The sequence below is a fragment of the Jaculus jaculus genome, chromosome 1 (assembly GCF_020740685.1).
Source record: "Jaculus jaculus isolate mJacJac1 chromosome 1, mJacJac1.mat.Y.cur, whole genome shotgun sequence".
NCBI lineage: Eukaryota > Metazoa > Chordata > Mammalia > Rodentia > Dipodidae > Jaculus > Jaculus jaculus.
The window spans coordinates 120382629-120405279 of record NC_059102.1 but is presented as its reverse complement, the minus strand read 5'-3'; the positions used below and the strand labels follow the sequence as shown (position 1 = coordinate 120405279).

The following is a 22651-nucleotide window of genomic DNA, read 5'->3' as shown; positions in this document are numbered from 1 at the left end:
GTAGTGCTTGACTCTTTCACAGGACGGCCAACACAGCTCTGGCCTTAGGCCTCCTGTCTGCCCACAACACAACCACCAAAGCCCTCAGGAGCCCAGCCTGCAGCAGGCCACTGTGGCCTGCCCTCTCTGGCCATTCGCAGGCTTCCTCAGCCCACTGCTGACTTCTCCAGTTATTCCCACACCGTGTGTTCAGCTCCTGGGGGACCACACAGTGGATGCCCCCTGCGTTCCTCCTGGTGCTGCTGTGCCTCCTGTCTGTACACTGAGGAATCTTTCAAAGACCAACTCAGAAGCCCCTCCTCCCTATCAGTTCAGTTAGAAGCCCAGAGCTCCTGTCAGTCTATCCTGCTGCATGTTTAAATCTTCTCTCTAGTGTTAAAAAATCATCAGGAATCCAGTCTCACCTCTCCCCCCTAAAGAGTGACGGAAACTTGAAGGGTAGGAACTGGGTACCCATAGAGCTTCAGGGCTCCTGAGGTAGCTCTAATGGGCAGCCAGGTAACAGCCCTGTGTGGTTATGAGTGCTTTGCTTCCCATGGGGACCATTTATTTCTGCTTAAAAGTAGCATCCATGTCTGATGACTTTAAACTTGGGACCATGTATTAGTCATTTTTTTTTCCTGTCACTATAACAAAATGCTGACTTTGAATACTTTATAAAAGTACAAGAAGTTCACTTAACTCATGGCTTTGGAGGTTCAAGAGTGCATCACTGGCCTCCACTCAGCTCTGGTTAGGGCTTTGGGGCAGCTGGTGTTACAGGTGCAGTGAAGTGTGGCGGGGAGAGCTCGTGGGGAGAGCCGTGGGAGCCAGGGCAGGAGGAGGGCTTGGTCTGGGTCCTTGATTACCAGCTCACTCTCCGAGAGCTAACCAGAGTCCCACAGAAGCTATCGTAATCTCTTCGGAGGGCAGCTCCTCCAGAGAGCTAATAACCTCCACTAGGTCCTCCCAAAGTCTCCCAGCATCACACTTGGGGGTCTGTCTTGTGCTGAATTTAGCAGGTGACAGAGCCACATTCTTTTTATGCCCCATCCTGGTCTTCTATGACTGTAGATGTTATTTCCTTAGACAGGAGCCATCCCTGGGTCCATTATACCACAAGGTTTCCAGAGAGCTTGGTGACAGTCGACTTCCATACCTGAAGTCATGGGTGTCCCCAGTGTGCAGAAGATGGAAATGACTTCTGAGTTGTAGGGAACAAGTAAAAAGGGCTTTAAATCTGGCTCCCCTCATCTGCCTGGACTCTTGAATCTTCTTACACACTATGTTGAGGGACTTTTGGTGCTACCAGAGTATTGTAAAGAAAGGGGAAAGCTGCTGGTGGGTGATCCGTGCTTGAGGAAAAGAAAGAAATTGGGAGTGAATGATCCCAAGCAGCCACTTGGCTCTGCTCTCTGCCTCCCAGCACTGCGCTGGCAGTGAGCCTCCAGGGCTGCATTGTCGAAGGCGGAGCTGCCGACACCAGGCGAGGATGCTCTCCCACTCTGGCCAGCTGGTGGCCCCTGGCACCCTCTGTCTTAGCCGCTTCGTGTTGCCCCATCAAGAGTTGGGAGTAAATGGACAGGGAAGAGGAGGTCCTGAGAGGTGGCCTGACTACATCATGATGGATATGTCAGAGGGTGTGGCGGTATTTATCTCAGCATAGCCAGGGGCAGCCAGCTGCGGAGGACAGATGGTTGTGTTGTCCACAAGGGCCCCGTGGGCATTTGAAGAGCGACAGTTCTTCGTGGCTTGGGATCATCTCTGCGATCAGATGTTTAGTTGCCCTTGACTCTCACCATGACAAGCAAAGCACCACGAATGCATTTTCAGTTGTCCCCAGTGGGGCATGAGCGCCTCCACTGAGAAAAGCACATGGGTCAGCAGTAAAGGTCTTATTTAGAACGTGGATAAATTACTGAAGGACGCAGAGACCAGAGGGTACTGGTAGGGCCATTCTCTTGTGAAGGCTGTGCTTGGAGCCTGGCTGTGTGACCCACACACCCAAGACCGTTTGGCTTTGAGCAAATCATATGACCCCAGGAACTTGGGTAACCCCTAGAAGGGAGGAAGCTGAGGAGATGGTATGAGGAGATTCTAAAGCCTGGGTACCGCTCAGGTTGTCCTGCAGAGTACTTCTTTGTCATTCCTCTCCTCTGCTAGGGCAGCCTCCGCTTGCTGACAGGCTCTTTGAAGGAGAAAAGAAAAGCTACTGGAATACTGAATAGGTAGTTAGGCCATGAAAATTGGATGAACAGAATTGCTGAGAATCTTCTATCACAGAGACCAGGTCACTGCTTATTCACCACATCAGCAGGAGGGGAAGAAATAATTAAGAGATTAGTGGTGGCAAGATTGTAGTGAGTTTCATGTCAAAGGGCCCAGTTTGCCCCATGGCAAGTTTAGCCATGGCTTCTCAGAATGTCTAGGACTACTGCCCCCTGCGGGACAAAAGTTGGATAGGCAGCCTGCTACCTGGCCTGGCCCGTCTCGGCTTCACCTGGCCAGTCTGGATCTGTTTTCTAATGTCATGAACAACTCCCCACTCGCCTTCCTTCTGTCCATCCATTCTTCTTTCCCTGCCTTCCTCCTCCTCGTCTTATCAGGATGGTAAGTGCTCTGGATAGTGTTTTGCATTGCATTTTAGAAAGTTGTTTCTTTTTAATGATTGTTTATACCAGGGAAAAGAAAACAAACTCACCCACAGCTCTTGTTTTCAGCGTACCCACCCAGCCCTTTGTGCGAGTGTAAACACTATGCACACCGGCTGTCACTTTAGCAATAACAAAAGTGCTTTCTGAAGAGACAAACTGTTCACCCATCTTTCTGGCTCCTCTTCCTTGGGAGAGACCATGTTACCTGCGCTGAGCATGCTGAGTAAACCCCTTCCAGGCAGATCTGGTGCCCAGGCTCCTGAGAGGCCGTCTCCGGAGAAAGCACTTGACGAGGCAGGCAGTGGGCCCAAGCCCCCCACCCAGCCTTTGTCAGTGGGAGAACCACAGTCTTCCATCCTCCACCTCTACCCTGCCCCCTGCGCCAGGGCTGGTTACAGCTTTTCTGTTCACGGCCCTCTCGGGCTCCTGAGGTGGGTGCTACTGCAAGGGAAAGTAAATGAAGACCATTGAAATCCAAAGTCGTCCCGTAACCGAGTTTGGTGTTTTGTTTCTAGCCTCAGTACCATCCTAATGTCCACCCCAGCCAGCCTCGATGGCGCCCTCACTCTCCCAATGTCAGGTAAGTGCTGGAGCTCAGGCCTGTGTAGGGGGAGTTCTCCCGGCTCCAGAAACCCCTCTCTCGGCTGCAGCAACAACCTCTCAGGGAGGGTAGAGATGAATCATTTACAAAGCCAAGGAGGCCAGCGGCCAGTCTGTGAAGTAACAGCAAATTGGTTTGTAAAAATCATTCTAACCTTAGCTATTTTTGGTTTGGTTTTATATCAGAGATGTTACTTAAGATTTCTAAGTAACATTTTGCTGCTCTGAGAATTTGTTTACTTAGAATGTAGCAAAGCTTTGGGATTGCTATTGTTGTTGTTGTTTCTCTTTTAAGGACTTTTTCCCAGAGGAACTGGGGCATTATTTGGTTTGGTGACAGTGGGTCTTCTCAAAATTCAGGAGTAAATAATTATTTTTTCAGTGGAGGACATATTTTTGGCTTTGTGGCTACTACTCTGCTGTTACTGCGTGGAGACAGCAGCGGACCACACATAAGAGAGCGTGCTACAATAAAACTTATTTACAGAAAGTGGGATTTGGCCCACAGGCCGTCTGTGACGGACACCTGCCCTAACCTGCCGCCAGCCATCTTCCCGGAGCCATCTGGCACCTGCTCTGCTACCCACACTTAGAGTCGTTTTGTGAACATAGGCAGGCCTTTAAGATTTGCAGCTTTGATCAGTCTTAATTGGCATTTATGTGTCAGGGCATTTCAGAAATACAATTGGTCAATACTGTTTGCATCCAAGAAGGGTTGCAAGAATCAGTGGCAGGAAAAAAATCCCTCTAGAGCAAGTTAAATAGAAGTTTGTTGAGGATCTCATAACACAGTCATACAATTTTATTATGATTAACACTTTGATATTCATGTAGCACTTTAAGGCAAATTACATTAGCAAATGATGATTCCAATTGTTCAATATTTCAAAACTAGTTCTTTTGCCAGACATGAGAAAGTGGAGGTTTAGAGAAATGTTATATATGCATACATATACATACATATATATGTATATGTATATGTATATGTATATGTATATGTATATGTATATATTTGGTTTTTTGAGCTAGGACCTCACTGTAGCCCAGGCTGACCTGGAATTCACTGTGGAGTCTCAGGGTGGCCTCGAACTCACAGCAGTTCTCCTACCTCTGCCTCCCAAGTGCTGGGATTAAAGGCGTGCGCCACCACACCCAGCTATTTTGCTATTTTTAAGACAGGGTCTCATACAGTATAGGCTGACCTATATCTTGATAGGCAGTTTGAACTTCTGATCCTCCTGCCTCTACCACCTAAGTGCTACAATTACGGTATGTGCCACTATGCCTGGATTAGAAATTTTGATTTATTAACTCAGATCTACCTAGACTTCACATCTACTGTTGCCTCTCTTATCAGAGAGTTTCCTTCTGTGTCATGATCCACGTAACTAAAAATCCGGATGAGCAGAGTTCCCCCCGCCCAGGGGCCCCTGTTCACTTGCAGCTTTAGCCCCCCTGGGAGCTGGTTGGCCATGCCACTCTTCACCCCACCCAGACCTCGTACAGCCGGTTCTCGGGTGGCACACAGCATTTGTGTACCAGCAAACTCCCTAGAGATAACATGAGAAGGGTTTATTGATCTAATGCTTCTGCCAAATGCTACCTAAGATGGTCACCATGCACAAAGATGTGGTTATATAACCTTTCCCTTAATCTAGTGTCCCCAGACTATTGTGACAACCAGGCGCCCTTAAGAAACCGTGACTTGGCTATAGACAGAACTTTTCTCAGCTTGGAAGCAGTAGGTGGCCTGTCTCACAGTCCTTGTAAAGACTGAAGCCACTGGTCATTTCCATGTGTCAGCCACCCCACTGCTGCGTCCTGTGTGTCCTCACTCATCTCTGAAATGTCTTCCATTCCCCCACTAACCATTCACTCTGCAAATGAAACAGGCCATGCTTTCAGGATGACAGGCCACATTGGAAAGCTTCGCCCAGTGGAGATGACAGCCACTTTGACTATGTCCACGACCAGAACCAGAGGAACTTGGGAGGGACGCACAGTGTCACATATCGGGACAAACTCATGACTGCACTTTGAGAGACTGAAGCATCTTCCAGCCACCACTGTGGCGTCCTTGCATGCCATGCGAAGTGTCTGGGCACCTTGTGGATGTGTGTGTACAAGTGTTTTTAAGGAGTGGTTCTGAGGAGTGTTCTTTGTCTCCATGTAAATATTTGAAAATAGCCACCGCAGAGAGGTATAAATTGACTGTTGACTGCATTTCAGTGAAATGAAGGTAGTTAAAGGCTCAGGAATCATTTCCATATTCTGATTTCACAAGTAGGGTAACAGTCTGTTTATCATCTTGCTTTGTAAATGATACTCATTGTTATTTAATTCTTGGGACTAAATAGATCCAAAAAAGCTTGGGGAGACAGCTTGGCATATGGTGCTGTTGTAGGATAAAGATTGCTAGGGTCTAGCCTCCACTACCATGTGACCTGAGATGGGTCATTTCCCCTTCATTGGCCTCATTTCCCTGCCTGAAAATAATTGTTGGACTAAGTGAACTCTAAGGTCCTTTGTAAGATTCTGTGGTTTATTAAAATTTAATTTCTTACTTAGGTTGAGGACACACATTCAGACTAACTTCCCATCAGGGAAACCACACTACCCGCTTCTGCAGCAGAAGCTCAGCACACTTTGTGACTAATGAGAGGTGATGTAAATACAGGGAGACTTTGGAGCTCCTCTCTTCCAGCAGTTTCGGTCTTCATACTAATCATAAACTGCATAGCCTGTTGTGATAGAATTTGCTGCTCAAGTATGAGGATAATTTGTAATGTCTTAATGATCGGTGCCACTAGCCTGCGTGATTTCAGGAGACATCATTGTGAATACACTCTGTCGGAACTAGGGGGCTGGATTTCATTCTAGACTTCACTCTGAAAAGCAGTGTGCGATCGAGACACCCTTAGCATATAAATAAAGCCCATCACATTTACCAGGTCATGCCAAAGCACTCTTTACCAGAGGTGGGAGGGTCATGGCTCCCGTCTTTTTGTAGAACCTAAAAGCCAACATGTTAGGGGTGAAACTTGGACCAAAATATTTATTTCCCCTATTTCAAGCACTGCAGTAAACCTTTTTACTCTTAATAGGTAAGTCTGAGATTTTTTTCATTAGTGCTTCTATGAAATCAGTTAATTATTGTGCCATTTAAACATATGTGATTATAATTTGGCTCATTTTAAACCCTTAAAAATGTCTTTCTGAGATGTTTTCTTGCTAAAATCTGATTTGGGGGGGGGGGCTACCACAAAAGTCTGTTCAGAGGAGGGAACCAACTGAGTACCTTGCCCAGGGGAGCTGAGCACCTCCAGGCTCACCCCAAGATCCTTGTTTACTGGTGGATTCCATGTCAGCAGATGTTTCCGTCCTCAGTGTATATGCTGCGTCCAAATGCACATGTTCTGGATCTTTCCATCTTACTGGCAACATTTTACAAATGTGTTTCCATGGAATAAAGATTATTCTTGCTTTTTTCGGACTCCATCTTCATTTCATTGATTCTTTGCACTAAAGTCTCATTTCTAGATGATCTCAGTAATTGGACAGTTGATCTTGGAAGACTAAAGGTGAGCATTCAGTTAGGTGGTACAGAGCAAGATCATTCTAGAATAGGCTGCTCTTGGCAAGAGTAGCTCTTCTTGTAGACATAGCAGCTGAGTTGTTTCTTTACCTGTGGCAGCCATGGTAAACTGGTAATGCCCGGTTCCAGCTGCCAAGCAGAACAGTGAAGTAACAGCGGACTCCCCAGTCACGGTCCTGTGGTGAGAACAGATACGGGTCTTGGACATTTTGCTCTTCTTGACTGTGAAACACCCAAACCTGTGTCTTGACCTCCTTTAGACAACCCAATTCTCTCTAATAAAAACCTTTCTCTTGAGCCAGGTGTGGTGGCATACACCTTTAATTCCAAGCACCTGGGAGGCCAAGGTAGGAGGATCGCCATGAGTTCAAGGCCACCCCAAGACTACAGAGTGAATTCCAGCTCAGCCTGGGATCGAGACCCTACCTGGGGACAAAAACCTTTCTCTTTAAAGGAAGTTGAGTGGATTCACTTTCAGTTTACCTGCCACCAGGAAGTCTAGCCACTGTGTTTGCTTATGATCTCCTCATTGTTCAATGATGTATGCACTTCTTGGTCTTTATCATAGTCAGTCCTTCTACATTTGGCAGATTCGACCAGCCTTCTCTTCTTCCAGCCTGTTAAAATATTGGTGTTTTCCAGTGGTTTCTTCTCTGCCTACTACTTTTCTTTCTCACTTACCAGTTTTACTGGGTTTTTCTACTTCTGCTATGACCGCATGGTGCTCTTGTCTCTGAAAACCCTCATCTTTAACTCAGACTATCCATTAGTTTTTAGACTGACATTTCAACTTGGATGTCCCATGTACATTTCAAACTTCACATGCTCAAAATCAAATTTGTCTTTTACCACCACTCCAAAACCCAAAGTTTTCCTGCCACCAGCATGTCCCTTTACTCATGGTCACAGACCTTTTCCCACCGAGCTGTTTTCGAACGCCCAGCCTAAGCAAGCATCTTTCCTCTTGCTCAAAAGTGCCCTTAGTGGTCTTCCGCCCTCCTGACAAGCTCACTCTCCTCACTGTCAACTGCAGTGTTCTTTCTCAATGTCTGATGGCACCATGCCCACACTAGACCCTGCATCTGTCCCTTTGCTCCAGCAGAGCTTCCTCCCCACTTCTTGTCTTTCCTCTAAAGTACAGTACTAATCCACGTATGCCACATCTCCCAACTGTGCCTCCCAAATGCCGTTCATTCTACCTAGGATTCTGTCACTCCTGTCTTCCCCCAACTCGTGCTCAGCCTATAAGCCTCTGCTCAGACGTCATCTTCCCCAGGGACTCTCCTGACAGCCCCCACCTCTGCAAATTGGGTTAACTTCCGTGTTCTGTGTTCCACTACTACCTCCCCCTCCCACCCCCAGACACAGGAGCGTTGTACTCACAGCTTCGTATTACAACAGCCTCTTTTGTTCAGCTCATCTTGGAGCCCTACGCTCCTCAAATGTGAGCTTTGCATTTGCTCCCCAGTACTTGATGGCTAGCAGGTGCTCAGTGGGTATCTGCTCTGCAAATGGATTCATTATAAAGGGCATGCCTCACTAGGTGACAGACAGTGAGACATCATCTCTGGGCTGCTCGAAAGGTATCGGATCCATCTTTTCCAGCCTGGGAGTATCACATTTGGAGTCGGGCCTGGACCATTGTGGTATTTGTAGACTCACTTCATTGTGGGAATATTGTTCCTGTGTCAACTGTGTTCTCATTTGAGGCACTGGTGTAATGTTGAATGGGACAGAGAACCAATTAGCCATCCGACATTGGGAACCGCACTAGGTTGACTTTGATCCACAGTAAGACAGAGGGAGGGGGTAATGGCCAGTTTCATGCTCTGCTTGTCACCTTACTTAATCTTCCTGACCACTCTGCAAGGAATGGTGGCATCCTATTGTCAGAGAGAGAAACTCGGGGCTAGGGTCCAACCAAGCAATGTGTTGTGCATCAGGTAAGTGTCCACCTCTGGGCTCTCATGCCTTCCTACAGTCACCTCACTGCCACGGCCCTGTTGACCTCTCAGAATGACCATTAGATTGCTGTACAGTTCACTACACTGTAGTCTAGTTGCTGACTAGAGTCCCCTCTCCAGGAACAACCTCCTAACCCTATCCACCTCCACCTCCACCACCAACACTACCACTAGCTTATCCATACCCCTGCCCACCCCAAGGGGCCAGGAACCTGATCCTTATCCAGGGCTGTAACCCCCAACATGCGGCCCCTAGGGGTCTGGTAACCGTCTTCACTCCTCACCACCCTCCCCATGTAATAAACACACAGTCTACACAGACATTCACTCCTTCATTTTCAAAGGAGCAGGGCCTGAGTCGTAACTGTAGTGAAGCACTCCTTGTTTGCGATGCTCTACTCATCTCTTCCTAAGAGATCATAGGATAATTTCTTCTGGAATATTGGCTGCCAGCAAAATCAAGCTCACTTCACAACTGTTTGAATGAACATTTTTGAAATCCATGAACTTAACTAATCTTCCACCATGCATTCATGTTGCTGTGAACCCTCAGCACTGACTGAGCCCCCAACACCAGTAAGTTGAAAGCGTCAGTGGTCGGTGCAATGCACGTGAGAAGTCTTGAAAACGTGCCAGGTAATTAAGTTGGCCTTCCAAACCTTCCTGCTTTCTTCATTGCCTGGTCAACCATTTCCACTGAAAATGCCACTCTTTAGCAGCAAAGATGGAATGAGGACAGTACAAGAGTTCCTTTTTGCCTCTCATGCCTGTTAAAACCATACACCATCCTTCCAGGTCAATGCCTCGAGCCTCCTGGGTCCAACATGGAACACAACTAGTAACAGGGTCTTTTCCGTGCCCTTGACTTTGCAGCTTTTAACTAGTCCTTTAAAATCTGAGCTCACCAAAGAGCTCCCTGGGCAGACATATTGATCCCTTTGGATCAATATTTCTCAAACTAAGCTCTCAGTCAATTCCTTGACTGCCCAGGTATTCCAGATGTTCCAGGTAAATATCCTAAATTGGGCTGGGATGGTACACTTTTGCCACCTCCCAACAGGAGGCTGCAAGCAAATACAGAGGCCAGGCCTGAGGAGGAGGGTTAGAAAAAAAGTCAACACTGCTGAAGAAGATAGGAGAATGGGCACATTTTGAAAATTGACATCAGCTGAGCTTTGGCAAAAGAAATTCTGAAAATAGTTCTAACCTCCCTCCCCCCAAATTAGGGAGCCAAGCAATGTCTTGGACAGTTTATTTTAAAATGTCAATTTCTTGACTCTGTTTAAGTGGTTGCAGGTGAGACAAAAAAAAACATTTTGAACCCTCACCACAAAGCAGTCCAAAGTGAGCAGGGGTGGGGACCTCCCTCGGGAAAGCACAGCTTCTTGCCCGATTATGTTTGTCCCCACTTTAATAGGTTACTTTAACTTTCATTTGTGGCCAGAAACAAAACAAAAAAAAAAAAAAACTTTTTAGTAGGCATGATGCTGAAATGTAAATGAGATGTAGTTCAGTGTAGAGCACTTTCCTAGTATGAACATTGTCCTGGGTTTAATCCACACCGAAAAAAAATAAATAAAAGGTAAATGATAATCTGCCTGGTCAACATAATAACATTGCACTCCTTTAGGCCCATAGAACAGAAGAACCTGAGGAATCTAACCGTTTCTCAGGTGGGCTTAGTTCCTCTATCAGCTCCCCTGTTCCAGTGTAGCAAGCCACGCCCGTGCCATCATTCTGCCTTCAGGGCCAAGGTACCAGCGAGTTCCGCAGTTACAGATGGGTGGGTATGAGCACACAGCGCCCATGCTGGAGAAACGTGCAAGTTTACCTGCACAAGATGGCAGGACATTGCAAGCCAGATAAGGGAAGGAAGGACTCCAGGGACCCCAGTGTGGCGTTCTGGTTGTGCTGGGGAGCAAGAGCTCCCCAGTTCTCTGGCTAAATAACATGTAGAAGCTTTGGGATCTCACATGGTTTGAATCTCAGCTTTGTCACATACCAGTCATGTGACCGTCAGCCAGTTTCCCTCATTTGCCTTGTTTCCCGTATCCCAAAAGGGAACTTAACAATATCTCACGATTAAAGATCCCAGTGATATGTCAAAAAGGCATTTTACACAATATGGGATGACAGCTGATAGCAATTTTAGTGGGTTTTGAACTATAACATTTTGACAGTCCATGTGGAAAGAAACAGGCCAAATATAGACAGTGTCTAGTTCAAGAATGGCGTGTCTCCTGGGGCGACAGGTAGAGATGTGTGGTCTAAGTTTAGCAGTGGACGGGGTGCCTGGAAAGATAAGCGGAAGAGGGTTGACAATACAGAAAGCTTCCCTTTGAAACAGACAAGCTAAGAGTAGGAGCACCAGGGAATCTTTTGAAAGAGAATAAAGGAAAGAGGAATGGTATTTCTGTCAGAATCCTAGGAGATAACTGGCCAGGTGTGACATACATGGCCAGTTAGCTCCTAGGATCCAGTCTGCTGCTCTAATGGGGACGCAGAAGTTTGGAGACTATAAACAGGTGGTCTGCTCGGCTTCTGCTCGTCTACCTTGGAATTTCATCTCGGACAAAGCGAAGGAAGCTTTGACCAGCTAGGAGACTGAGTAGGAAGACAAATAAAAAGAACCACTGTGCTGGTTAATTATTTTTTTTAATAGGCAAGTCAGATAATAGGAAAAACCCAAATAAGAGATCAGACTTTTAGACCAGGTATGGTGGCACACGCCTTTAATCCCAGCACTGGGGAGGCAGAGGTAGGAGGATCGCTCAGAGTTCAAGGCCACCCTGAGACTGCATAGTGAATTCCAGGTCAGCCTGGGTCAGAGTGAGACCTGACCTCAAAAAGGCAGAAACAAAACAAAAAAAGTCTGTATGTACCTGTAACTTGAACATTGCCCAGTGGAATGCGCCTCTGAGGGTATCCTGTGCACTTACACCCTGCATGCCCCTCCTGCTTCTGCCCCTATGTGCTGACGTTGAAGGCGCTCTGCCATGCCTGGCTGCAATCTGTGCCAAGCGTGTCTTCCTCAGCAGCTGTCGGCTGTTTTCCTAACACTGATCCTCAGGCCTGACCTCTGCATTCGTGCAGGATCGCTGTGAGTTCAAGGCCACTCTAAGGTTATCTAGTGAATTCCAGTTCCAGGTCAGCCTGAGCTACAGCAAGACCCTACCTTGAAAGAACAATAAAAAAAGACATCTAAGTTTTCCTTTCCACTCCCCCCCACTCATCTCCCTAGATCTGACCTGCAAATATTAACATTTCTCATCAGTCTCAAGCTAACCTGTACTATAAAAAGCACATATTCTTTCTTTACCCAACTAGTACTTATAGACACACAAGCCTTATCAACTCCCTGGAATCTCACTTGTCTGCCGTTCTTGTGCATTTGAACAAGTGACTCTAGAATAAATTCTTGAGGAGGGGGGGAATTTTCAGGTCAAAAGTCAGGATGCACCTGTGACTTGAACATTGCCCAATGAAAATTTCCCCCTGAGCCCAGTGTGTGTGCTCACACCCTGTGCACGCCCGGCAGTGTGTGTGCTCACACCCTGTGCACGCCCGGCAGTGGTGGCAGGAAGCCAGCGCATAGCTTTTGCTTTGCTATGTAGCCCAGGCTGGCCTTGAACTCATGATGCTTCCTCAGGCTCCCTAGTGCTGGGATTACAGGTATGCACCACCACATTGCCACACTGCCCTTTCCACATTTCAGAATGCTGCTTGCTCTCTGTGTTCTTGATTCTCCTTTCTTTTTTTTTTTTTTTTTACTTTTTTGGTTTTTTAAAGGTAGGGTCTCACTCTAGCCCAGGCTGACCTAGAATTCACTATATAGTGTCAGGGTGTCCTCGAACTCAAGGTGATCCTCCTACCCCTGCCTCCCAAGTGCTGGGACTAAAGGCGTGCGCCATCACACCTGGTGTGATTCTCCATTCTTGACTCACACTTTTTTTTTTTTTTTTTTTTTTTTTTTGGTTTTTCGAGGTAGGGTCTCACTCTAGCCCAGGCTGACCTGGAATTCACTCTGTATTTTCAGGGTGGCCTCGAACTCATGGTGATCCTCCTACCTCTGCCATCACACCCAGCTTTTGACTCACACTCTTTAATCAAGATCCAGTGGCTGGAGTCCCGTTAGCCGCGTCATCTTAGCATTCATGATGGGCTGGGGCAGCGGCTGTGGGAGTGAGCTTTAGCAGACCTCATTTGCAAGCTGATTTCCCACACAGTTCAGAGAGCAGTCAGCATGGTACCATCCTGGGGAGCTTAAAAGGGAACATAGGCAACATAAAAATAGCCGAGATAAAGGAACTGAGTCCTAATATCTGTGTTTTCTTTTCTGCTGGGGAATTTATGGGGGGGTGCTTTCCACTCACTAGACATTGTGAATTCCCAGGTGCATTGGATGGAGAAAGGACCGACTGACTTTTAGGTACATTTCTGATATATTCCATCTGAAATTACAGGTGCATCCCAAGGCTGTGAAAGGTTTTATTGGAGGAAAAACTGCAACATTTAAAATATCAAAATAATTGTCTTCTAGGTGATCCATAGAAAAGGGTTAGAATAATTAGTGGAACATCCCCCTGGGTTTATAAGAACCCCTCAGAAGCCGACCTAATCATCCCCAGCTGAATAGAGTGACTTCAACATCCCTTTCCCGCAGCTAAGACCTTAGAAACAAAGGTTGCTATGCTAACGACTTGACCAGCCTCCTTCCCTGGCTGAGTAATGGACATTGTACCCATATTAAAGGTAATTAGGCTGAAAGCCCTGAAAACTCAGCCTGGGCCTGGCCTCAGAGGCTAGCTAAGGAGGTTTAGAATGGAAGCTTTGGAAGAGCCTGCAAGAACTTGGGGAGGGAGAGAAAGAATCATTTGAGATTTTTAAGAACTAATGAATAACCAAAATACATGACTCCTTTGTGTCACCTCAGAAACATGCACCTCGCTTTCAGCTTAGGCTCCAGCTCATACTGGCATCTTCTGTAATTATAATGTCTAAAACCTACCCTTAACCCATTATGCATTTATTCATCTAACCTGAACTTTATTCTGGAATGAATCATGTTTTAATTTCATTCATTTGGTGAATTGGTTTGTGTCTGGAGAATAGAAAAAATATCATCCCTGGCTCGTGCCTGAGCCTCCCGTGCCCAGGATGATGCAGAATGGGCATTTCTGAGAGGATATTTTTTACACTCTAGCAGCTGGCCTTGGTGACAATGACTATTTTGTCTTACAGCCCCTTAAGGGCTGTGGTGCAGTAGAGCTTAGGGACACACTTACAGCAGCAGTTAGGGGCAAGTCTGTTCATGCTGTTGTTCTCCAGAAGAAAAGAAAATGAGTCTTTGCTCAAAGCAATGAGGGAAGGCAATGGGATGTAGAATAGAGGGAGGGAAAAAATCTGTAAGTAAGCAAGAAAGGAAACCGCTGTATGACTTGGTAGAAGTGATGCTATAAAAGAAAACAAGTCTATTTTTTTTAAGGAAAGAAAAGATTGAATAAAACTCTTAGTCATGGGCCCCTGAGCAAAAATAAATTTAGGAAAATTGTCATTCTCTGGACTCAGACCCTGCAATTGCTAACATCTGAGATCTCACCACAGGATCCCATGAAGCCCTTCCTCACAGCTTCTTTCCTCCCTCAGTGACACATGTGCATCTGCAGGCATGCATGTGTGCACACACACTCATGAAGACACAGACGATAAGGAAGTCATTGTAAAACTTTGCAAGTGTCACACCAAAACAAAATGGATTTCCGGTGGGGGTGGGGGGAGCAAATGCCAAGGCCTCTTAGAACCATTCACTGAAGTCATTTGATAGTAGTTTCACCAAAGGGAAATTTTAGACTCGATTCAAAGATGACTACAGGCATCCTCTGCTTGCTCACATAGGACAGCAGCCCAGGGGCCATGAAACCTAACAGGCTCTCCCTGAGAGGTGCAGAGATTAAATGCTTTTGTGAGCAACTAGGGAAACCATAGCTGAAGTAAAACCTTTATGAATAAGATACTTGATAATTACCTAAGGAAAAAAAATTTTTTTTTTTTTTTTTTTGGTTTTTTGAGGTAGGGTCTCACTCTAGCCCAGTCTTACCTAGAATTCACTATGGAGTCTCGAACTCACGGCAGACCTCCTACCTCTGCCTCCCAAGTACTGGGATTAAAGGCATGTGCCACCACACCCAGCAGAAAATTAAATTTTAATATTTTATTTATTTGAGAGAGAAAGAGGCAGAGAGAGAGAGAAAGAGAGAGAGTAGGTGCCAGGGCCTCTAGCCACTGGCATCTGTGGGTACTGGGGAATCAAACCTGGGTTGTTAGGCTTTACAGGCAAGTGCCTTAACCACTCCAGCCCAGGAAAGTAAATACAGACTGATTCCTTGAGAGCTGGAGATATGACTCAGTAAGTAAAGTATTTGCCATGCAAACATGAATACCTGGGTTGAGATCCCCAGAACCCATGTAAAATCTGGGCACAGTTGCGTGTACCTGTAATGCTTGCACAGGGAGAGACGGGAGGATCACTGGCTAGGGCTCTCTGGCTGGATTGTCTAGCCAAATTAGTGAGCTCTAGTTCACTGTGAGTTCCTGTCTCAAAGTTAAAGGGAGAGCTACTGACGAAGACACCCATTGCTAACCTCGCCCCCACTTGCATATGCACCTGGGCACACATTTATGCCCACACAAATAGTGAACACATGCACACACATGCAACTGATTCCTTGAATAAGTATTTGCTGATTTCTGTACTGTCTCACACATTGGTATGCTTAAAAACCCTCATTTTTGATAAGATGCTAAGTACTTAAGTACTTTGGCTAAGTAGCTGAGAAATTAAGATTTCCCCATGTAGTGTGGAATCACATATCACCAGTACTGACAGGATTAACTTAGGAAATTGCTTACTTGGAAATTTTCTTGAATGAAATACAATTGGGGAAAATTTCCCACTATCAATTGGTAGTCTATGCAAAGGAATCTAAATCACACTATTAAAAGAAAAAAGGGATGAGTAGGTGGGTGAGAATAGAACCCAGAGCAGTGTGCAGGCTAGACACACAGAAATGTAATCTTGACTTTTTACACAAAAGAAAAAAAGAGGTAATCTCTCTCCCTCCCTCCCTCCCTCCCTCCCTCCCCCCATCTCTCTCTCGTACATGTGTGTGTTACATGCATGTGTGTGCATGTACAGAGGCCAGAGATCATTGGGTGTCCTCCTCTATTTTCTGCTTTATTTCCTCAAGACTGAACGTGGAACTGCTACTTTATATCAGACTCTCTTACCAGTGAGCTTTAGTGGAACCCCAGAGATTTTCCAGTCTCCACTCCCTGCAAGACTGGATTTATAAGGCATGCATGGCTATACCCAGCTTCTTACCTTGGTGCTGGAATCAAACTCAGGCCCTCTCTGACCCTCATGTTTATATGGCAAGCACTCTTACCTGCAGAGCCATCTCCCCGGGCCACTCTGTGGTCTTTTACTTCTTTTTTTAAAATTAATTTTTATTGGTTATGGACAGGAGAAATTTAAGGTTAGGTTTCATGTCACTCTCTCCAGGGCCCTCCTTTTCAGGTGCTCCCACTAAGGCCCTGTTGAGGGTTTAACCTTGTAGTCTATCTTGCAGGATATGGGTTTCTATGGTACCAGTTCAGTTTGGGTTCAGTTTTGTGTCCCCCTTTGCCCTCCCCCCAAGCCCTACCCTCCCTATTATTTATTTATTTATTTACTTATTTATTTATTTATTATTTCAGACAGAGAGAGAGAGAGGCAGAGAGAATGAAGGCATGAATGTGGGCATGCCAGGGCCTCTGGCCACTGCACACGAACTCCAGATACATGCATCACCTTATGCATATGGTTTTACATGGGTGCTGGGGAATTGAATCTGGGTCCTTAGGATTCACAGGCAAGCCCCTTAACCACTGATCCATCTCTCCAGCCCAGTAGTCTTTTCTTAAATGAAACAAGTTACTGTAGAGAATCATCACTTATTAACAGACATAACATTTGTAATGTATCACATTTCCAAGATGTCGATACAATTTTTTTTCTCAAATCCATTATGAAAAAAATACATTTTTGCAAACATATATTCTTCTTACTGCCAGGGAGTATGCTTACACTAAGCTGAGTAAGAACTTGTAACAATATCCTGGCTCGTGGAGTCTACCAAATTAAGATCAAAGTCAATGACAGATTAGCTTGCAAACTAAGATGAAGAAGCGCTCTTGCGGTTATCTTTCAGTCAGACAGGATGGAAAGCAAGCGAGGCCACGACCGCACGCTGGTGTTTCTGGCACGTAAATACTTAACTGCTGTCCACAAGTGACGTGTCTGCTGGGACCTACACAGAACGACCCGAGATCACAGCCAAACGGCCGCCAGGCAAGAGCTAAGTGCCGGGCAACGCCCGTGCCCTTGCCAGGCTGCTGTCATCGGCAGCACAGGCAGTGCCCTGCGCAGTAAAGAGAGCACGGGGCTGTGTCAAGTTGCCTCAGTTCACACCCGCTCTGCCGTTTAGTCGCTGTGTGACTTTGGGAAAGTTACATCGTCTTTCTGCTCCTGCTTCCATACCTGTGAAGGAAGGGTGATTGCTTTGTCTCCAGTGGTTATGGGAGGTTAATAACAAATAGCATCATAGTGCTGGACCCTCACGAATGTTAGTTTGAGGCTAGAAAGATGGCTAAGTGGTTAAAGGCACTTGCTTGAACAGCCTGATGGCCCAGGTTTGATTCCCCAGTGCCCTTGTAAAATCAGATACACAAAGTAACACATTCAGCTGGAGTTTGTTTGCAGCAACAGGAGGCCCTAGAGCTCTTCTTCTTTGTCTCTCTCCTCTCTCTCTCTCCCCCCTCCCTCTCTCTCACATAAATAAATAAATAAAATATTATGCCAGGTGTGGTGGTGCATGCCTTTAATCCCAGCACTCGGGAGGCAGAGGTAGGAGGATCACCAAGAGTTCAAGACCACCCTGAGACTACAGAGTGAATTCCAGGTCAGCCTGGGCTAGAGTAAGACCCTACCTCGAAAACCCAAAAAAAAAAAAAAAAAATCACAACAATAAACAAACCAAGCTAGTATTAGTTTGGGGTTACTTTCCTTTGTATTTCAAGAGCATGATTCACTGATTCGCTGGGTATGGTGATACACACCTTTTTTTTTTTTTTTTTTTTTTTTTTTTGAGATAGTGTCTCACTCTTGCTCAGGCTTACATGGAACTCACTCTGTAGCTCCAAGCTGGCCTCAAAATTACAGTGATCCTCCTACCTCTGCCTCCTGAGTGCTGATATTAAAGGCGTGTGCCACCACGCCCAGTTTTGGGACACATTGTTATTCCCAGCACTCTAGATGCTAAGGTAGGAGGATTACTGTGAGTTCGAGGCCAGCCTGGGCTACAGAATGAGTTCCAGGTCAGCCTGGGCTAGACTGAAGTCCTGCCTCGAAAGGAAAAGGCAAAAATACAGAGCATGACTCATGTGCCAGTTTGGGTCAGGCGATGTGGATGGATAGTGGTTTGGCACACTTGCAATCCTCTGAGACTTCTCCACTGAAAACCTCTCCTGAGCTTTGCCAGCATTTCCAGTGCTTAAGTTCTGATGCGGTTGTCCCCATCTCAGCTCCAAGTAAAACGAGCCAACGTGTCCCAACCAGAGTTCCTTGTGGAGGAGTTTGGAGCACTGGTTGCGCCCTGTGTGCTGCTGTGAGACTGTGTAGACACGGGTTCTGCCCCTCACGTCCCTGACAGAGTCGGCATACACAGATCAAGTGGTGAAGGTGTGACTCCAGGGCAGGAGCACGTGCACCGGATGTGCACAGGGATCTCCGGAAGGATGCCAGGTGGGGCTAGGGCATGGATACGGGTTGTTCATTGTGTTTGCCTGAGGGGGATGTCAAGCTGGCACTGCCTTTGCCTAGCCACCCAGTCACCACATTCTGGTAAAAGCAGAGCACCTACCCATTTCTTGGCCTGCCTAGCTGGTGGTTTAATGGAAGAAATGCGGCAGGTAATGCTGCTGATTCTGTGGGAGAAGAGGACCAGATTAGACGTGCATGGCAAGGAGACCATCCTGAGGTCTAGGGTTCCTTGACATAGGTACATAGAATTCAGGGTTTCATCCTCTGTGCATTCTCTTTGGTAAGTCAGAATACAAACTGTCTAAGAAAAAGTAGACATAGGGCTGGAGGGATGGCTTAGCGGTTAAGGCATTTGCCTGCAAAGCCAAAGGACCCAGGTTCAGTTCCTCAGAACCCATGTTAACCAGATGCACAAGGGGGCACATGTGTCTAGAGTTCATTTGCAGTGGCTGGAGGCCCTGACATACAAATTCTCTCTCTCTTTCTCCCTCTTTCTCTGTTATATAAACAAAAATGTAATTTTTTTTTTTATAAAAAGAAGATGGGTGTGGTGGTGCACACCTTTAATCCCAGCACTCAGGAGGCAGAGGTAGGAGGATTGCATAAATTCAAGGCCATCTTGAGACTACATAGTGAATTCCAGGTCAACCTGGGCTACAGTGAGACCCTACCCCCAAAAACCAAAAAGTAATAGTGTTCACATAAGCCATGAATATGGTACAAATGACCTCAAAGGAAGGCAGCAGAAACCTCTCACATAAGCATAGCTTGAGACAGGATTTGAAAGAGAAAGAAGGTGGAACATATGATCTAAAACAACCAGAGGGCTGTGGAGATGGCTGGGCAGGTAAAGCACTTGTCCTGCAAGTATGAGGACCTGAGTTCAAATCCCCATCGTCTATATTAAGCTGGGCACAGTACTGCACCCCTGTAATCCCAGCCCTAGGAATGTGGATACAGGGGATCACAGGGGCTTGCTGGCTAGAGAATGTAGCCAAAGTCTGAGTTTCCTAACTGTGGGATTCTGACCTTAGATGTGAGTTCTCTCCCACTGAGCAGGCTTCATATCCAATGAGGGAAGAGTTGCTTACCTGCAGAGACAATGTGCCACTATTGCACCAGTATGTACTTCCTGTCTGGCTGGCTGATTTCGTAGTCTGCAGGATCCCCAGTTTATTCAGGCTGTTGGTGGCCATTGCCTCCCGTGGCTCCCTTAGGGCTCTCCAGCACTGTCAGGGCTAGCCAGGAGGGAGCTAGTTGCCCTTCCTGTTCCAGCAAGGGATGGTAATGTCCTGTGACCACAACCTGTGTGTCTTCAGCAATAGGGTCTTACCTTTCATCTCTGGCAGGTAATCAAGTGTTTTAGCAATGGCCTATATTGTTTTGGGGATCTCATGGGTCTCTCTGGCCAATAGCTTGCTATCAGGGGCAACCCAATCTGAGCCTGGGATTTACCAGCCAGAGTCCATGGTTGTAAGGTTAAGGCTTTTGACCTTCTGTCCCCCCTCCCCCTTTATTGGTGGTTATGTCTTAAAGAATGCTAATCAAAATGAGGATTTCTATGGAACTGATTTATATGGTTTTAACTTTTGTGTAATTCCCTCCCCACACTCCTTACCCCTACCTCTAAAAGTCCCTCCCCAGCTGATCATCTGACCCTTCCCTAACCTCTCCTCTCTCCTATTTCTTCTCTCCTGGAATTTTTTTCTTATTTGTGTTGGGGGGGGGAGGTTGTTATTATTTTGAGACAGGGTTTCCCTAACTGCCCTGGCATTTGCTTGTGTGGAATAGACTAGCCTCAAACTTGTGGGAATCCTCCTGCCTCTGCCTCCTGAATGCTGAGATTATAGACAGGTGCCACCACACTTGACTTCTGAAAGAACTTTTACATTTCACAGATATTCACTTTGGAACCAAAAGATGGAGAGCCATTCTTTTTTGTTTCTTTGTTTTGTGTTGTGTTGTTTTTGTTTTTCCAGGTAGGGTCTTACTCTAGCCCAGGATGACCTGGAATTCACTATGTAGTCTTAAACTGGCCTCAGACTCACATTGATCCTCCTACCTTGGCCTCTGAAGTGCTGGGATTAAACGCGTGCAACACTACAGCTGGCTTAACAATATTTTAAATTTTATTTGCTTGCAAATAGAGAGAGAGGAGAGAGAGAGAAATGGGCATGCCAGGATGACCTGCCACTGCAAACGAACTCCAGATGCATGCACCATCGTTGTACCTCGGGCTTCATGTGCGCACTGGGGAATCAAACCCCAGCCATCATCCTTTGTAGGCAGGCGCCTTTAACTTCTGAACAATATCTCCAGCCGCGAGGACAGTCTATTTTAAGCAACTAGCAAAGGCAGTAGTGTTCACTAAAGAGAACGCAGATCTCCTCAGGATAAGTGGTGTTAATCTCTCGAGACTCTAGTAACCTGCAAGTGGAAGGAGTGTCCACATTCAGCCTGATAGGTGAGGGTTGCCATGCACTACGTTAAATGTTAAGACACTAGATGATCTACAACCTCCAGAACTAAGACAGGGATGCCTGTTAATGTTTAGTATCCGGGAGGATCTTCCAGAGCAATACATCATAAAACAAAGAAGGAATAAATGCTAGAAAGACTGAACACTCACATATGACTATCTTAACATCTAAATGAAACCCATGAATAAGAGTTCAGCAAGTTGGCCAGAAACAAACCTCCTAAGGTTAGCAGCTTTGAATCTTTACTCATTAAAAAATTAGGGAAGAAAAAAATATATACATGTATAATTTTTGTATTCTTATTTTAAGTGTTGTCTTTAGTATTTTCTCTGTCCATTTCTCAAATCTTTTAAGTTTTAACAAAAATATATAATTTTTATATTCTCTTTTTTAAATTATATATATTTGTTTATTTGCAAGCAGAGAAAGACAGAAAGAAGGGGAAAAGGCAGAGAGAATGGGTGCACCAGAGCCTCTAACTACTGCACAAATTCCAGACACATGTGCCTTTTTGTGAATCTGGCTTTGCATGGGTACTTGGGAACTGAACTCTGATCATTAGGCTTTGTAGGCAAGTGCCTTAACTGCTGAGCTATCTCTCCAGCCCTAATTTTTGATTCTTATTTTAAGTGATATGTTGAGTATTTTCTATGTCCATTTTTCAAATCTTTTTCTTTTACTTATATATATGCAAGCAGAGAGAGATAGAAGAGAGAATGGGTGTGTGCCAGGGCCTCTAGCCACTGCAAACAAACTCCAGACGCATGTGTCCCTTGTACATCTGGCTTATGAGGGTCTTAGGGCATAGAACCTGGGTCCTTTGGATTCACAGGCAAATGCCTTAACCACTAAGCCATCTCTCCAGTCCCATTTTCAAGTCTTTTTAAAAAAAATATACAACTGGGCATGGTGGCACATGTCTTTAATCCCAGCACTTGGGAGGCAGAGATAGGAGGATTGTCATGAGTTTGAGGCCACCCTGAGACTACAAAGTGAATTCCAGGTCAGCCTGGCCTAGAGTGAGACCCTAAACTCGAAAAAACAAAACAAAACAAAACAGGGCTGGAGAGATGGCTTAGCGGTTAAGCTCTTGCCTGTGAAGTCTAAGGACCCCGACCGAGGCTTGATTCCCCAAGGCCCACGTTAGCCAGATGCACAAGGGAGTGCATGCATCTGGGGTTCATTTGCAGTGGCTGGAGGCCCTGGCACGTACCCATTCTCTCTCTCTGCCTCTTTCTCTCTGTGTCACTCTCAGATAAATAAATAAAAATAAACAAAAAAATTAAAAACAAAACAAACAGTTCTAACAAAAAAATAGGGAAGATGTAAGAATTACTGATATTTTATTTAAACTGCAACAAAGCTAAAAAATATACCTGGGAATGAAGTTAATAAGATATGTTCCATACCTCACTGGAGAAATTTAAAACTCTGACCAAAGACATTTATAAACGATCTTAAGAAATGTAAGCTGGCTGGGCATGGTTGTGTATACCTTTAATCCCAGCACTTGGGAGGCA

At 45.8% G+C, this 22651-nt stretch overlaps 1 protein-coding gene across 6 annotated transcripts in view; it reads left to right on the top strand.

The window, feature by feature from the left end:
* The window catches only part of Epb41l4b (erythrocyte membrane protein band 4.1 like 4B), a 170725-nt gene that overhangs the window by 92395 nt on the left and 55679 nt on the right, over window positions 1-22651 (top strand). For 5 of the 6 annotated variants that reach the window (XM_045160207.1, XM_004657052.2, XM_045160198.1 and 2 more), the window contains exon 15: window positions 3149-3213. In XM_045160207.1, the coding sequence (XP_045016142.1) occupies window positions 3149-3213 (65 nt within the window). Of the gene's footprint in view, window positions 1-3148; window positions 3214-5125; window positions 6727-22651 lie in introns of those variants that run through there. The other variant, XM_045160218.1, reaches the window with a different exon arrangement.